This window comes from Acomys minous, assembly GCF_964271855.1.
Source record: "Acomys minous genome assembly, chromosome: 13".
NCBI lineage: Eukaryota > Metazoa > Chordata > Mammalia > Rodentia > Muridae > Acomys > Acomys minous.
This window is the reverse complement of record NC_140495.1, coordinates 40,858,726-40,877,341: the sequence shown is the minus strand read 5'-3', so window position 1 is coordinate 40,877,341 and position 18,616 is coordinate 40,858,726. Positions and strand designations below refer to the sequence as shown.

General features: G+C 37.8%; 1 protein-coding gene across 1 annotated transcript in view; it reads right to left on the bottom strand.

Annotated features, from left to right (window-relative positions):
- Nucleotides 1-18,616, bottom strand: part of TMEM30A (transmembrane protein 30A) — a 30,895-nt gene that overhangs the window by 4,198 nt on the left and 8,081 nt on the right. Inside the window, exons 2-6 of the mRNA XM_084752383.1 lie at nt 11,737-11,844; nt 8,034-8,141; nt 3,764-3,851; nt 2,706-2,855; nt 1,485-1,694 (exon numbers count right to left, since the gene is read on the bottom strand). Coding sequence (XP_084608509.1) covers nt 1,485-1,694; nt 2,706-2,855; nt 3,764-3,851; nt 8,034-8,141; nt 11,737-11,844 — 664 coding nt within the window. The remainder of the gene's footprint in view (nt 1-1,484; nt 1,695-2,705; nt 2,856-3,763; nt 3,852-8,033; nt 8,142-11,736; nt 11,845-18,616) is intronic.

The window sequence follows — 18,616 nt, the reverse complement described above, 5'->3', positions numbered from 1 at the left end:
AACATAAAGCCGCCATTCACCTCTGCTCCTCAGTTCCTTCTCATCCTGCATGTTCACAGCTAACACCTGAATTTTTTATTTTTTAATTTTTTTTGCAAGCCCCCAGGTTTCTGTACTGTTGAACTGTCAGTTTTTCAGATATCCTGAATTCTTCCTGAAAGTCCTTGGGACGCTGCTGCAGACTCCCTGCACCAGAACTGTCTGCCACTTACGAAGTCTCCAGTGCTCCAGTTTCCTCTCCCACGCTCTACAGTAGGCTGCACACGGGCATGTACCACTACACTTTACTGAATCTCTTTAGATGCTAACTATGAACGCTGTTTTATGTTCTGGCTGCCCTCTCAAAATAATGGGTCTTTACAGCAGCACCTAAAGTAAGTCTATGTATCCAACTAAATGGGCATAGTTTCAAAGCTATTACTGCTTTCCCTCAGTCACTATTAGGCTACACTCAGTTGTATAACCAAAAGTCTGAGAACCAAAGGTAATCTTTATGTTGAAAATTAGGGGCTGAAGAGATGGCTCAGTGGTTAACGGTGCCACTTACTCTTCCAGAGGTCCTGAGTCCAATTCCCAGCAACCACATGGTGACTCACAACCATCTATAATGACATCTGGTGCCCTCTTCTGCAGATAAAGCACTCATATGCAATAAAATAAATAAATAAAAAGATTTTTTAACCATTTACTAATTTATTATACAACTCAAAATAGAAAAAAACAAACAACAACAAAAAACTTGGGCTAGGCATGGTGATGCACACCTTTAAACCCAGCAGTGCTGAGGCAGTGACAGGAGAATCTCTGAGTCTGAGGCTAGCCTATTCAACAAAGATGTAGAGAGCTCCAGGCCATCCAGGGATACATAATGATACCTGGTCTCATACAAACAAACAAAACAATGTACTTATGGCTTATTTAGATAATAAAAAGTGCAAAGATGCAACACATATTAAAGTGCTAATATTTGGGAATCTTTATGTTCACAGTGTATATATAAATGATGGGCAAAGCACTTAAGAACACTGAACTTTTGAAGGGATAAACGGAACTGCCCTGCATTTTCTTCTTGTAAAAGACTGCTGCTGGGCCAGAGAGATGGCCTGGTGGGCAAAGGCACTTCCTGTGCAAGCCTAAGTACCTGAGTGCAACTCTAGGAATCCATATAAAAAGGTGACAGGAGAAAAATCAACTTCACTTCGTTGTCCTATATGTTTACTATACATGTTCACTATACATGTACCTTGGCACATGTGCATACATCATACATGAATACATAATAACAATAAAGATCTTTGAAATAAAACAATGTAAGGTTTAATGTCTATGCAGAAATGGAAGTGTGAGACCCTGCATTCAATTCCCAGTACCACAAAATACGTAAGTAAATCAAGAGCACAAAGAAACATGTTACATAACTGACATAAGGCAACGAAACTCTTTTCACACTCTACATGTACACATAACCAAAACAAAAAGGATACTGTACGTGATGTTCAAATAGTACTGTCCAGCTGGTAACGTTGGGTGCAAATCATCGTTCCGTTTTATAAGGCGATACAACTTACGAAAAGTAGGTAATGCTGCAGTACGCATCCAAACAATAAAGTCCTCATTTATGAATCCATTATTATTTTCATCATCAGGGTCTAACATATACACTGGTTTATGCCAGTTTACTGGCTTTGTTGTATCTTAATGATAAGTTGGGGAAGGAAAGAGATGGGAAAACAAAAATAATTCAATTTGATAAAGTTTCAATGAAAATTCACAGTACTAAAAATTAATGAAAAAGCATAAAACACAATTTAGATGTTTTCTTATTTTCAAAGGTATAAATATATCCACATCCTAAGGATATCTTAAAAATCTGAAGAGAAATCAATTCTATCCATAACAAAAACTAAAAAAAAGAAAAAGATAGCCGGGCGTGGTGGCTCACGCCTTTAATCCCAGCACTCGGGAGGCAGAGGCAGGCGGATCGCTGTGAGTTCGAGGCCAGCCTGGTCTACAAAGCGAGTCCAGGACAGCCAAGGCTACACAGAGAAACCCTGTCTCAAAAAACCAAAAAAAGAAAAAAAAAAAAGAAAAAGAAAAAGATAGTTGATGTCTCAAGAGAATACAGAAAGGATACTAAGAATAAAAGGTAGATTACTTAATGCAAAAATGAAGCACTAAACAATATATGAGCCAGTAAGATGGCTCAGCAGGTAATGGCACCAGAATTCAATCTCCAGGACCCACATGATAAAAGAAAAGAACAAATTCCCACAAGCTGTTCTCTGATTTCCACACATACACTATGGCACATTGCATATATACACACATATACTTGTACACATACATACAAAATAAACAAATATCCACGTGCATAAAGTACATAAAAAATAAAATTTAAGAAGAAATTCTGCACTATGAAACTAAGGCAATACAGAAACAAAAATATATGTGGATTATAAGCCAGTGCTTGTTAAAAGAAACTCTGTTGCAGTTTTTAAGGATTACAGCTAAAAACAGTAGAGAAATTCAAATCACAAAAATTTCTGTGATAATCTTCATACATCTGAATATTTATATAACTTCGTATAATGTTGAGAAAGAAAATGCTGTTCTCAAAAAAAAAAATTAACACCCTAAAGACAAAATTTAATTACCTTACTAAAACTACCAGCTTTTAGATAAAGAGAATGTTGGTTATGTTTTACCTTTAAATTTTTCTGCAAGGCTTTCTTTCCCAGGTGGGTTTCTGAATTTCACATTTTTGTCTGTCCACCAAGCAATCCCTTTTTTTGTCAAAGGAATTCGTGTAGGTGTGGGGTCAGATTCATTGGCCAACAGGAACAATTCTAATGTATCTAAGCACAAGAAAAGGAGGCTATCACCAACAGCCACACAAGATCCACAGCATCTGACTCACTGTGAGAAATGGGAACCTGGGATTTACTCCAAAAGGAGCTGACAGAGAAGGCATAGGGTTGACAGGTACCCTTTACTCAGATGTGAATTAACTTTGGCAACTTTGGAATTCTAGATGGATAGATGTTTTCTTCATGTACTACACATCTAGGTTACTTTCCCGAATGACTAGCTAACATGTGAGAAGACCAAGAATTTCACTCTTCGTCCAAATAAAACTGCAATGGCATCCTTCTTCCCGCCTCTTTGTCCTCTGCTGCATTCCTAACAGCTCCTGCCCTACCCATCTTTCTGCATTTGGTAATCACACATGGCATTCAGCTCTTGACACATAGCTGGTACAATGAACAAGTCCTGTTGAATGTGTAATACACATCAGAAATCAGGGACTTAGTGTAAAAACACAGAAACTATTTCAGTAGTGCTTATAGCCTTAAATGATATTGTTTGGGCAGACTGGATTAAATAAATTACTCAAGCTAACTTTACTTGTTTCCTTTGCGGGTTTTAAATGTAAGTACTAGAAAATTTGAGATAGTCTGTATTTATGGTTCAACCTGCATTTCTATCAGACAATGCATATCTAAGAAATCAACTGTAACTCCCCTTTAACAGTACACATCAGTGAAAAGTGGCTCTGTGACTTTTACTTTCTTATAAGAAATTGGAACATTATACTTCTTCTTAGAGATAGAACATGCAAAGGGAAGCCACAGACTATCAAGACCCCACTCATTATCTGAGTGGGTACTTATCTTGAAGGAGAATTTCATAATTCCATTCATATACTAGACCATTGCATAGTTTCCTAAGGATCCATCGTCGTGGATGTTTATAGCTAGCATACCATTAAACATGCTGTTGGCAATAGCTCCACATGGGGCAATTGGTTTGTCTTCATTTCTTCGATAAGGTTCACATTCCTTACTTGGATTCTAGTTTTCAGAAGGAAAAAGAGAGAAATTATTATCTATCTGGAAAAATGCTGAGCTACTCCTAATTACTAATTAAAAATTCAGGACTTGTATCTTCCCCACTCATAAAGCATATAAATCTGTAAAGAAAACAAGCTCTAGACTAACACCACATTTAAATGCTCCAAATATTCTTTAATATTACAGTACTTTTTAAACAAAATGTTTGTTCACCTGTACATAGCTATCTATGACTTATCAAATTAATATTTTGATTTTCTATAACATAGAAACCACAACAGCAAAGATTTTTGATTGATTAAAAATTAAATAAGCTATTATCAGCCCAGCTGTGATACACAATAAAGAGCATAGTGACCTGGGGATAAAGACAGTCTAGCTTCTTAGACAACAGCCCCTTGACACATTGTCCTCACTTATAAAATGAATACATCTAACATTCCAAATGTTGTGATCTGGGGTTAAATCTCATGTTTAAAAAGGAGAGGGGGGGGAAGGGAGAGAGAGAAAGAAGAAGGAAGAGGAGGAGGAGGAAGAGGAAGAGGAGGAATAATCAACAGCAGACTATACAGACTATACCAGTCTTTACATTGTACAGAATGCTGGCAAAGCAGAGCATGTGCCTGCCCTTCGGGATTGGTCTTGACTCATTATTTACTAAGGATCTCAAGGGTGGGGAACAGTTGAAGAATATATCTGAAATATATGCCTTAGAACTTCTAGAACATTCAAACAGACCACAGTAATCCTTTTTTTTTTAACATTTAACAAATCGAGGTAATCTCAACTTGAAACTTACTTTATATATATAATATACATACATACACACCACACACTGCAAAACACACACACACACCCTAGTTAACCTCTTGGGCTGTTCTCCTATTGACTTTGACTTGTATTTGTTTATACTGAGAGACTATGTGCTTCTCTCACAGAAAACAGGGGAAAAAACATGGTAGGAGTCTCATAATATCTCTTCAGTATTCTGAGTATTTTGAAGAAAACTGACTTCAGCAAAACGGTTGGGCATATCAGTCTGGGAATCACATCAATGTCTCAACTCAACCATCATCAGAGAAGCTTCCTCCTAAAACACATGGGAACTAATATAAAAATCCACAATGTGCTGACAGTGAGAGAACCTGGAACTCCTTGTCTCCATGCTAGGGCTCAGGGAACTATGCTGAAGGAGACATAAACATAAAAGCCAGTGGTGATGGAAGACACCAAAGAAACGGTGCCTTCTAGGCATACAGGACTGATAAACATATGAGCTCAGAGACTGAGGCAGTATATGCAGAGAGCATGCGCAGGTCCAAGCCAGGTGGGGTCCCAGTGCTGAGAGCAAAAGTGGACCCAGCCCCATCCCTAACACAGAAACTATCTCAATTTTCAACTGCTCCCAAAGGAAAATTTAGGTTACTCCAATGGAGCCTCACTGGGCATATAATCCACACTTAAGGGCAAGCTCCATGCCGTACAATAGATAGTCACATAAAACAAACTCAGCGGTATTTGTGGAGATGCTTTTGTCCAATAATCGTTTGTTTGGGCATTTTTTTTTAACCTTACTGATATTTTACTTGCATATTATGGCTTCCATATTTGTGGTTTTGTGGTGTGTGTGCATGTTTATCTAAGTGTACATGTGTTTTTCACGCTTTTGTTTTGTTTTATTCTGGCTTGTTTTTTAGTTGTCTGCTTTTTCTGTTTTTTGTTTTTTAATTTAAAGACTTATTTACACAGTATTCTGCCTGCATGAGAGCCAGCAGGCTAGAAGGGGCCACCAAATCTCATGTGGTTGCTGGGAATTGAACTCAGGACCTCTGGGAAAACAGCCAGCACTCTTAACCTCTGAGCCATCTCTCCAGCTCCCCTGTTGGTTTTCTAAAGAGAGGGAAACGGGGAGGAGTGGAGTTGGCTGGGTAGGAAGGTATGGAGGACCCAGGAGGAGAGGAAGCCATGATCAGAATACACTGTATGGCACTCTTTCTCTCTAAGAGCCAGAGGGGATGGAGGAAACCAAAACACAAGGCCTTCCAAATCAGCATGATCAGAGCTCATATGAACATGAACGTACAGAATCTTAGCACACACAGGTCTGCACCGGGTCTGTGCATGTATTACAGCTTCCAGTTTAGGTTTGTATTGGATTCCTGCGTGTGTAAATGAGTTGGTCTCTGATTCTTGTGCCTTCTTTTGTGCTCTTTTCCTTTTTTTTTTTTTTTAGCTTTTATTGTCCCATAGAAACCTATTTGTCTTCTTCTTCTCTCTCCCCCCCCCCTTCTCTCACTCTCTCTCTCCTTTTTTGTTGTTGTTGTTTTGTTTTGAGACAAGGTTTCTCTGTGTAGCCCTGGCTGTCCTGAAACTCAATGGGTAGACCAGGCTGGCCTCAAATTCGGAGATCCACCCACCTCTGCCTCTTGAGTGCTGAGATTAAAAGTATGCACTACCACTGCTGTTGGGTTGCTTGTTTGTCTTCTAATGAGAGACAGAGAGAGAATGGATCTGGATGGGAGAGCTGGGGGAGGAACTGGGAGTAGAGGGAGGGGAAACCACAATCAAAACATATTATGAGAAAAAAATCAGTCTTGAGCAGCACCAAAAGAGAGGGGGGAGAATATATTGTATAGAAAAAAATTGTTTTCAATAAAAACCATAAAACAGCTAATATTGTAAAGCCCTGTCATCCTACGATGCATTTTGTCATATTCTAACCACTGGCACCTTGGCTTAGTTACAGTTGGAGCAATCTTTCCTTTTTATGAAGCAAAAATCATCTTTCATTATACTACATCGTAAATTTAATGCAGTGTGATACCTGACAATTATGTACCAAAACTCTTCTAAGTGTTTCAAATAAATAAAAGCATTTATACCTCAAAAAAGATATATTAAGTATAAAGAAACTCACACTCTAGCTCCTACACTCCTAGGTAAATTCTGAAAGAAAACATGAATCAGGTACTGCACTAAGCAGTCCTAGGTACAGTGTATTAACTGGTTTAGGAAAGCTAAATACTTACCAAGTATTTAGTACGCACTATAAACCATTCAAAGTGCCAGAATCAAACAACATAGAAGTTGATGGGGGAGGGCATAATCCCAGTGTGTCCTGGGAAGATCATGTAAGTTAATTCCTAAAACAAGAGTAGTTACCAGTGGCCAGGCAGTGGCAGCACACACCTGTAATCCCAGCACTTGAAAAGCAGAGGCAGGCGGATCTCTGTGAGTTTGAGGCCAGCCTGGTCTACAGAGCTAGTTCCAGAATAGTCAGGGCTACACAGAAAAAAAACCCATGTCAAGAACAAAACAAACTAAAACAAAACAAGAGTAGATACCAGCAATGTGAAATGCAGGCAAAAAAACAGACAGCTCTCCTCACCTCTAGCTGCCTCTTCAGAAATGTGAAGCTCTTTCTGAATGGCTCTACGCTAAAATTCTTTTCTACATTCCCTGGCCTCTACCCCCAAGAGCTGTGATTACAGGTATGCAACACTCTTGTCTGGCTCTCTACAGTGTGTTGTAAGAGATTCCCAAGTTCTAAGAAATGTGAAACTACTGCAGTCTTCAAATGTTTGACTCAATGGCAAAATGACACAACACTTATGCACTAAGCACTACTATAGAACACTGAACAGTCAGGAAGTTAAGATACCATCCATAGATTCCCAAATAAGGAAAGCCAAGCATTAGAAAAAGAGCTTATTACAAATAGCCTACAGTTCTTCCCAGCAAACACACACAATAGACTTATAAATTCTGGAAGCTTTGAATTTTTGCTACTTAGTCTTCCCACAAGTTTAAAAATGAACAGTTATTCAATTTCAGAGCACAATCCCAGAAATTAAAAACAGCTCATCTGCATATCCCTGCTTAGCAAGAATAGTGAATAGATCCAAAAAGAGCACACTTACACATCCAGAATGCTAGACTCATCAAAATCCCATCACATACAGAAAGATGAAGCCACAACTCCCAATGACTACAAGGAACAAGCAGAAGTAGTAGGGCTGAGAAGTTATTTTGTGTGAGTTCCAGGAAAAGCATTTTAACTGAAAACTTCCATTAAAACTAGAAATAACGAGTAATACTTTCATTTCCCATGAGATTATGAAGTACTTCAACATTTCTAAATGAGTATTTACTTATTTCACAGATACCACATTTGTTACTTACAAGCAAAGCACTAGCGTCTCCATTTAACTGGCTATCATCTCGAGACTTCACATAACGACGATGATTTTGATAGAAATTAGACAGTCCGTAATACATAAATACATTGCCCTAGAGAGAACAGAAAAGGCAAACAAACATAAAATTAATATTTATGCTTCAAATGTATATAAAATATAAGCAATTTGCACCTTACTGGCTTGCAATTTGTGATAAACAGGTAGTGAAGTAGCAGCTAAAATTGTATAATTAAATATAAATGCACTCATAGGAAGCAAGTACACTCCAGCTCCTAAATTCTTAGGTAAGATTTCAAAGAAGGGGAAATATTACCATATACGAATCAGGTACTGAACTAAGCAGTCCTGTCTACACTGTGCTAGCCTGGCATGGGCACGTGTGAAGCCCTGAATTCAGTCCCCAACGCCAAAAAAAATATTCTTCAAGTATTATGTGCAGTCTGGAGAGATGGCTCACTGGGTAAGTGAGCACCTACATCAAAGTCAGGCAACATTCATCTATAACGCCAGAGATGGATGGTGCCAGGAGGAGACTGGCAGATCCCAGGAGCCTGCTGGCTAGCCAGGCCAGCCTAAATGACAAGCTCCAGGGTTAGGGAGAGACCAGTCTTATGGAATAAGGTAACAAAGTTAGACATGCAATCTCATACAGCGATCACGTACATACATGTACATACAGACACAAAGTATTATTCTCATTAAAAAATATTGAAAGAATATTAGTGTGCTCTGAGCTACTTTTTAAAATATATTTTAATTTATTCATATTATATCTCAATTGTTATCCCATCCCTTGTATTCTCCCATTCCTCCCTCCCTCCCATTTTCCCCCTACTCCCCTCCCCTATGACTGTGACTGAGAGGGACCTCCTCCCCCTGTATATGCTCATAGGATATCAAGTCTCTTCTTGGTAGCCTGCTATCCTTCCTCTCTGAGCTACTTTTAATATAAAATGTTCTCTAATTCAGGTTGGTTTTTATCCAATTAGCATCTACCCTTCAGAAGAGCGATCAAACTTTTGATTTATTATCAAATAAATTGTAAATGGAATGAGAATATACAATTTCAACAAGATGTTATATATACTATTTTTTCCTATTTATTATTATTTTTATTAATTTATTCATGTTACATCTCAATGGTTATCCCATCCCTTATATCATCCCATTCTTCCCTCCCTCCCATTTTCCCCTTATTCCCCTACCCAGATCTAGCCAATGGTCAGAACATTCTCCACACTTGAGTGGAGAGTGGGATATGACTTTCTCACATACTCTGGTGCCTCACATTTGACCATGTCCTCTGGAGCGGGAGACCTGGTGGCACTCAGAGGAAGGACAGCAGGTTACCAAGAAGAGACTTGATATCCTATGAGCATATACAGGGGGAGGTAATCCTATTTATTAAAATTAAGTTAGTGTACCAAATATTTTGTAGTGGCATTTTTACACATACGTCATTTTACTTTGCTCATATTCCTTCTCTTTACACTCCCTCCCACCTTACACTGGTCCCCTTCTGCCTTCCAAATAGTCCCCCATGATGCTATAGACTGATAGCAATCAGTATATTAGTAGTTGCTAAATATACTCAATTAGAATACTTTAAAATAATAAGAGTGTTATTCTAATGGGGGCAACTTCAAAATACCTTAAGGAAAAAAGAGTAATATACATATACTAAATAAGCTACAAGGTGCTAAGAAACCATCTGACTAAAACTATTACCAATTTAAAAAGTTATTATTTTCTGCTATTTGATTACAGACTCTATTTTTATTCATGTCTTCAGATGAAAGAAATTCTGAGCTTAGAAGTGATTTATTTGACTTGCTACTTTCATAGCATATCATTTAAAGACTGAAGGCTGATGGGATTTTGTGGCAGAAGCTTGTAATCGCAGCACTCAGGAGGCAGATAGCAGATCATTAACTCCAAGCCAGCCTGAGCCACACAGCACACTTAAGGCCAACCCAGAATACAGAAGATTGTGCATCAAAAAGTAAATAAATAAAAACACTGACTGTTAAATAGCTAATCATAAACTCTCCCAGTGGATATAAAAGATATTTAAGTGGAAATCTTTGAGAGAATGGTATCAAATTGTATGACAAAAACATAAAACATATGTTTAGGAAAACAAGAAAAGCATCTCAACTAAGAACCAATAATAGTAAATTTGACTTGTAAACTGAAAAAAGAGATCCTTCCAATCAATTCTGATATAAAATAAACTAACTTTTAAATTCCCTGAAATGGTTTGCATGGAAATTCTGTGAAGAAACAAACCTACAAAGACTAAATGGCCACTTTAAAAAGGAGTTTAAAAGTAAATGGGTTTTTTGTTTGTTTGAAGACAGGGTTTTCTCTGTATAACCACCCTAGCTGTCCTGGAACTTGCTTTGTAGACAAGGTTAGCCCCAAACTCAGAGAGAACTGCCTGCCTCTGTCTTACAAGTTAAAACAAATGTTTCTGAGTAGGGAGGAGAAAACAGGGCTTCTAACTTGTTCAACTTTCATTTCTTCACTTCTACCCAGACCCCAAACTTACTGCATATTAATAGTTTGCCCACCACACTGAAAACTGCACCAGTCTTCTCGCAATTCAGTTTTCACACCCTTGTCTCAAAGGCACTTTTACCTTGGCGTAAGAGCATCTATAACCACTAGATGGCTTCCATCCACCGGAAACTACTAACATTATCACTACTAGGAGATCTGAATAAAGAAACTCAAACCTTGGCATGTACTATGACAGCTTTGCTTCTTGAAGAATGTTGTTGGTTTTTTGTTTTGGTTTTGGTTTTTGTTTGTTTTTTCCAACACAGGGTTTCACTATGTAACCTTGGCTGTCCTGGAACTCGCTCTATACTCACAGAGATCTACCTGCCTCTGCCTCCTGGAATTAAGGGTGAGCACCACTATCACCCTGCTCCTGAAGAATGTTTTAAAACTCAATTTTCAGGTAGAGGCCAGAACAAACTGGTCTCCATCCAGGCCAGTTCTGAAATTTTATGCCCTTTCCCATATGCTCAGTTACGAAAAATAGAGACCAGTATAAATACATCAGGAGCACAAGCACGCACACACACACACACGCACACACACACACACACACACACACACACACACACACACACACACACACGCATGTGGGGGGAGGGGGGTCCAAGTATCAAACAATAAAATATCAATAAAGTTTTAAGTGTTTGATTTTGGGGGGTACTGTTTCACACGTCACAACATAAAATAATTCAATTAAGTAATGGGATAAGCGTCTGCAGTAAGACTTGTTTTATAAATAGTTATTTTTTAAATTGAAAATAATTTTAAAAGGCTAAGGATTTATACCATCTAAAAAGAAATCAAAGTATCAAGAAAAAATTTTAAAATATAAGCACAAGAACTTATAAACTTGACAAAAATTGATTTCTGCCACTAAATATGGGGCTAATGAATAACAAAATGATGTCTTAAGTGTTGTCTATAAAATACTAAAAGGCAAAGAATTCAAATAAGCACATTTAATTAATTTAATTATGTAACAATCAAATATATAGAACATCTTCAAATGTCTATTGGTTCCAATAAGCTAAGTTAATTTTTCAATATAAATTATCAGAAAAACCCGGAATTACTATTTTTTAAAGCATGCCTTTTCTAAGACATTAATTTGAAACACAGACCTCAAAGGACTGTTCCAGTGTGAAGTTAATGATACAAACACACGGTGTGATAGTGGTATTCATGCATTTATTGCAAGGGCTGGAGGGTTCCATTCCAGTGTAATCAATCTGCAAGAGAAAAAAGGTTAAAGCAAGCAGTTCCTTGAGAAACCCAAAACTTATATAGCCTGCTATTTAAAAGAAAAATAAGTCCAACAAAGTAATTTGGGCAAAAACTGTTGTGTTCTTCAACAACATTAAATAGTAAAGAAGCTTCTCTTTGTTCAATATTCTTCAAAGTCCTCCTTTTCGTCCAAAAAAATATACCATTGAAATATAATGGAAAATACTTTAATTGACCTTAAAAATCCTGTCTTTCTTTTGTTGGTTCATCTTCATATAAAATCATAGTAAGTACTGATCTTTTATACTGTCCTTGTAGTTTTGTTTTTTCCAAATCTGGAGTCAAAATATAGGTACCCTTTCCACACTGACTTCTTTCACTTGATAACCTGAACTTGAAGTTTCCTCTACATCTCTTCAGAGTTTTATGTACAATACTTTTGGTTTGGTTTTTGTTTGTTTGTTTCATTTTGTTTTTGTTTTTTAATTTTATCTTTTACATATACATTTATATTATTACACATATATACAATAGATTACCTATAGTAAGAAGACCATGACACAATCAGGAATTATATAAATGTTACATTCTTAGTACCATAGTTTATTTATTCACCTACTAGAAGACAGGGCCAAACTGGTCTTGAACTCACAAAGATCCTCTTGTCTCTGCTTCCACAGTGCTTGATTAAAGGCATGTGCTGCCATGCCCAGACACTGTCTGTCACTTATGTCACCTGGTCTACAGTGCTTGGTTCCAGCAGCCCCACAGTCGCCTACAGCCCTTTACATCTTCTCTGAGGAGATGTCTCATCAGGGCTTGTGCTCCCTTTTACTAAGCTGTTTCATTTTCATATTTTAACTCTTCTTTTAGCTAACAATTACCAGATACTTTTAAAAATTATTTTCTACCAGTCTATGACTTATCTTCTAAATCTCCTGATAAATAAGAGTTTTATGATGAAGTCTGTCTTAGTTAGGGTTCTATTGCTATGAAGAGACAGCGTGCCCACAGCAACTTTTATAAAGGACAACATTTAATTGGGGCTGCTTACTTTCATGGCGAGAAGCATGGTGGTGTGCAGGCAGACAAGATGCTGGAGGAGGAGCTGAGAGTTCTACATCTTGATCTGCAGGCAGCAGGGGAAAGAAAGTGCCACACTGGACATAGCTTGCGCATATAAGACCTCAAAACCCGCCGCCTCAGTGACATACTGCGTCCAGCAGGCCACACCTACTCCAACAAGGCCATACTTCCTAATAGTGCCACTCCCTATGGCCAAGCATTCTATGGGGGCCGTTCCTATTCAAAACACCATATAGTCCTAAATGTTAAAAATGTAAAATAGTTATCTTTATAACTGAAAATTTTAAATTAAAATCTATACCTAGAAAATAGAGCCACCATCTAATTGTAACAGAAAAATCTGTCAAGTTGTTACATAATGTTCCGTACAATTATTTTTCATGGAAGCGTATTTGTTAACTAGCATAACTTTGGTTAATATTTTTAACTGCAAATATGACCAATAAGCAAGGAATGAACTAAAACAAGAAAACTAAATGAAGACAGGAAAGCACACATTAACTTCTTTAGGCCTATGTGCTACAACTCTGTGCCGAAGCCTATTTGTATACATCATTCCACTTACATATCAAATTCATCTCAGAATAAACCACAAAGCAAACTGCATTTTTAATTTGAAATTTTCTTCCTTTTAAGACTGATCTAAGAAATAAAAATAGAAGCCTCTCAAATCACCCTCTTTCATTTGATCACTTGTTATTAAACAAAGAGACAGAAGTTACTTAAACAAAAATAATTTGATAGAACTGGAAATCAAATATACTTCATTATAATAAAATTCAGCATTTTATTAGAATCACTGAATATCAAATAATACTTAAAATAGACATCTGAAACATATTCATCATGAACTACTGATTATAACTTTTAAAACGCATTAAAAGTTACAACTTTTAATTAATTAATTAATTAATTAATTAATGGTGCATCCATGTTTTGACTATATGAATGTCTGTTGAGGGTGTCAGACCCCCTGGAGCTGGAGTTACAGACAGTTGTAAGCTGACATGTGGGTGCTAGGAACTGAACTTGGTTCTTTTGGAAGAGCAGTCAGGGCTTGTAACTACTTAGCCTTCTCTCCAGCCCCAAAAGTTACATCTTTTAACTTCAGGAAACACAGAAAAATGTTGTTAAAAGTTACTATAATTAACTTTTAAACAGGGCACAGTTCAAAGTACAAGAGCCGTACAAAGTAATGATACAGTGTATCGTCAGTAGCTGACAGCTTTCCTTCATATACACATTTTATTTGACCATCACCAAAACCCTACTGTTTTCACTGCTATGACTTACGAAGAATGTACCTGGAAACTTTCCCTAGTGCTAGTCTAGAACCCAAGGTCTCTGACTAAACCCAACACTCCTTCTACAAAACTACCTTTACCCAGGAACCTAGCATCTACTCAACCACAGGGCAGACTTCATTATCAAAGACAAAAATACAAAGAAAGATGTCAAACTGGATAGCAGGAAGACAACCATTATCAAAGAACCAGCACTTTCTAAAAGAAATAAGAATCTGAACAAATCCAGAAAAAGGAAGATAGAAAAAGAGGTACATTGGAAAAGAGATATTCAAAGACAATGAGAATAAACACTTTATATTATAAAGAATTTTTCATGATGAAAAGAAATAGGAAAAGCTAAGAAGGTGAGTCCTAACACCATATTTAATGACTGCTGTTCTGTCAGACATATAGAACTTTATACAAATCATCACAAGAAGAGGGGTTGAAGAGAGACGGCTCAGCAGTAAAGAGCTCCTGCAGAAGACTCAGCTTTAATTCCAAGCATCTCACAAGCACTTAGAACTCAGATCCAGGGATCCAAGGCTCACTTATGACCTTTGTGGGCACTAGTCATGCATATGGTAAACAGAAATGCATGCAGGCAAAACACTCATGCACATAATCATAATAAAAATAATCTTTTTAGAAATACAGCGGCCCAGCCGGGCGGTGGTGGCGCATGCCTTTAATCCCAGCACTCGGGAGGCAGAGGCAGGCGGATCGCTGTGAGTTCGAGGCCAGCCTGGTCTACAAAGTGAGTCCAGGATGGCCAAGGCTACACAGAGAAACCCTGTCTCGAAAAACCAAAAAAAAAAAAAAAGAAAGAAAGAAAGAAAGAAATACAGCAGCCCTACAGTTTGCTATTATCTCCTTATTTTAAATTAGGACAGCACTTGGCTAAATCTCCAGCACCAAAAAACCCTAAGCACCAAACTGAACAAACATGAAACTAGTCTTTAATCAGCTGGATCTAATGCTATTTTGGACAGACAAGGTCTGACTTACAGAAGCATATAGTGTAAGTCCTGCTGAAGAATAGAAGGGGGTCCCCAGATACACAGTGTGAGAAACGGTTTCTCCCAATCACAAACACCCTACTACTACTCCTATGCCCCAGGCAATAATCTCCATGTTATACCAAGCTCAAGTCACTTTTAACAGTAAGCATTATTATGTCACTTTATAATAATAATCCCTGTTAAACGCCAAACCTTCCAGGTGCTGCTGCCAAAGAGCCTCACAGACCTGTGCCCTCCACCCCAGTGTCTCTCTCCCTCACAGCTGCTGCAAAGCTGAGAGGCCACACAGGTCTCACTAAAAAGAGTCTTTCACCCTCACAATCCCACAGTGTGGAGCCCAAGGTGGACCACAAGCATACGCTAACTCCTCACCTCCCCTTCTACAGACCCTTTAACATGCCACTCCTTGTCCAATTTGCTGTGAGACTGATAAATCTCTTACCTGAAGAACCGCTGACACTCTAGACTCTCCCCAAATCCTACATGTAAGCTCTAACGAGAAGGGAGTTATCAGGCTATCACCTTGTTTCACCGGCAATATCCGTTTGAGAGCTGAAGCTGCTCCCAAAGAGTGTTCTTTTGTTGTAAGATGCAAAAGGCTTCCATCTATACCCATAAAAGAAATGGACCCAGGGACAAAGAATTCTGCCAAAAATAGAAGGGGTGGGGATTTTACATCCCACAAAAATAAAGACTCTTTTCTTCAAAAAATAGGAGATCATTAAGACTCCATTTTCCTCTATCCAGGACTTAACTAAACACCTGTTTCTGTAGCTGAGAATCAATGGGAGCCATCTGAGGCCTAGACTCTCTCATCCCTATTAAAAGACCTGCAAACTTATCTCACACCTCATTCGCATGTTCTAGGCTGTCAGTGGTTTTCTATGAACTGTAAGATAGCATAGTGGGGAGGTGTTAGATTTTTTTACTCCTCTCTCACTTAATCACACTTTAAACAACCTATATTCCTTCACTGATTTCAGTTCATTGATATTTTTTACAGCATCAGGTTTTTAGACCAGTATACATGCCCAGCAATGACTTAGCTATGCCACGCTGTTTAATGGCTTCCCATTACAATGCCTATGGTCCTAATACTGGCCCAGGTACTGTGCACCCTAACACTGTACCACTTTAATCTGATCTGCATTCTTCCCTTCTTCTCACTCTACCACTGTCACACTGGCTTCTTTTTTGTTCCTTTCTACTAAACACACCCCTCCTTTTCTCTTCCTACTTCTGTATGGAATTGTCTTCCCTCCCATACCAACACAATACATTACTTAGGGCTCCCCAACACCTGCTGTTTTGTGGCAAAGCATTACAATAAAAATCTCTCTTACATTCTAAGAGACTGAAACTCTAGTGGGACCTCACAACCAGAGTTAATAAATACTTAAGGTCACTCAGGACATCTCTCCTACTGTGTACTCAGCCTGTTTGTTTAACCTGATTCTAAGAGAACAAAGTATAGCAATCAATGTTACTTGCCTGAGATTTCCCATGTAATCAACTTTTACAGTCTAAGCTAATGGATAGCTGTAATTTCAACGTATGCACTTTTCCATGGCCATGGCCTAGAACAATTCAAGAGTATAATTTACTGAAAGCAACAAACATAGAGGTTGAAAGCAATCTTCTAAAATGAGTATCTACTGTAAATACTAAACACATTTGGATATTGCTTGATAAACAATGCTATTTGTAGTACTAATTGTTGTCTGGGTTACTTGGGGTCTGTTGAAACCAGTGACTTAATTCTTTTGTATAATTCTTAGGAGATTTTTGTAATGTATCCCTCATTCCGTCCCCATGTGAGATGGTTGGTGCTTTTCAAAAAAAAAAAAAAGTTAGGTATATACAAACTGACATACACACAGTCATACAACAGACAGACACACAGGGACAGACACAGATACCAGCACAGGAATAGATTCACAGGGCAGCCTTCAGGTGGACACAGATTCAAAGGCATGCAACAGGAAAAGAGCAAAAGACACCACAACATTAACTCAAATCTGGACTTGCTCTTGCTTAACAAACTCCAAAGAGAAGTTCTTTTATTTCTTTTCCTTAATACGACACCAGTGCATTATTGGTGACTCAGAGTTCATCACTAGCGTGTTTTGCCCAAGCACTATTTAAAACTATAAGCCATCCTTCAGCCCTTTCTTCTTCTAAGCACTTTCTACCATCGGATACACTTTAGAAGCAGCAAGTTAACAGTTGTTAGGAATGAACATGGGGCGATGGCTCAATGCTTAAGAGTACTTGCTCTTACAGAGGACCCTGATTTGAGTCTCAGCACCCACATGGGTGTTCACAACCATCTGTAACTCCAATCCCAGGGGAATCCAATACCCTCTTCTGACATTAGACATAAGGCATGCAGGTAGTGCAGACATATATAACATGGGGGCAGAATACCCATACATATTAAAATAACAAAATATATCTAAAAAAATGTTTAAAAGAATGGATGAGATTATCAACTAGTATATAAACCACTTCTTTGTAAATAAACTGAAAACAAATACAGACTACATCTAAAATTTAATAGCTCACAGAAAATAGTAAAATCACATAAAATTTACTAATTTTAGTATTAGTTTTGTTAGTAAACAGAATTAATGTTTTAAGAGAGAATGAAACAAATTTATATGCTAAACAGAGATTATTTTTTTAAAAAGTAATTATATTCAATATTCTTTCTATCCCTTCTAGGTTTTTTGGGTTTTGGGGTTTTTTATTTTTGTTTTTGCTTTCAGTTTTGGTTTTGGTTTTTACCATATATGTATCCTAACTTATTGGCAAAGCCACATACCTAATTTGCTCTTTATGTAAAAATTAACACAATCTCTTTTATGTTCAATTCAATACTAAAATTACTAAAACTGCAATTGTTATTTACTCAGTAGCTAAGGCACTGGACTATCACATCTATGCCTAATCTCACTTAGTTAATGTACCATTTTACTAGGCAGCAAATACTCCTAAAACCCTACAATGCACACACTGACTACTAACAAGCTCTCACCCCAATTTCTGTGTTGCTTTTCCTATTAATAAAATAAAACTAAAATTTCCATCCTGCCTTGGAGCTAGTATGAATGACTATGCTACCAAGAGTAACAGCTTCTAAGAGCCTTCCTTAAAAGGCTATTAGCCCTTTAGCCCTTAGTTCATCCTTCACTCTACACTGCTTATGCCCAGAAGAGGTAGCCAGAAGTCTGGCCTCCAACCTGAACCTTGAGCTCGAGAACCTGTTACTAAGAATGTCAAGGCAGTAAGCTTTTACAGAGGATTCTGTAAAACAGAAACCCTTGTTATGTTCCTAAGGCATCTGATATGCAATCAAAGTCTTGACTTCCCACTGTTGGACC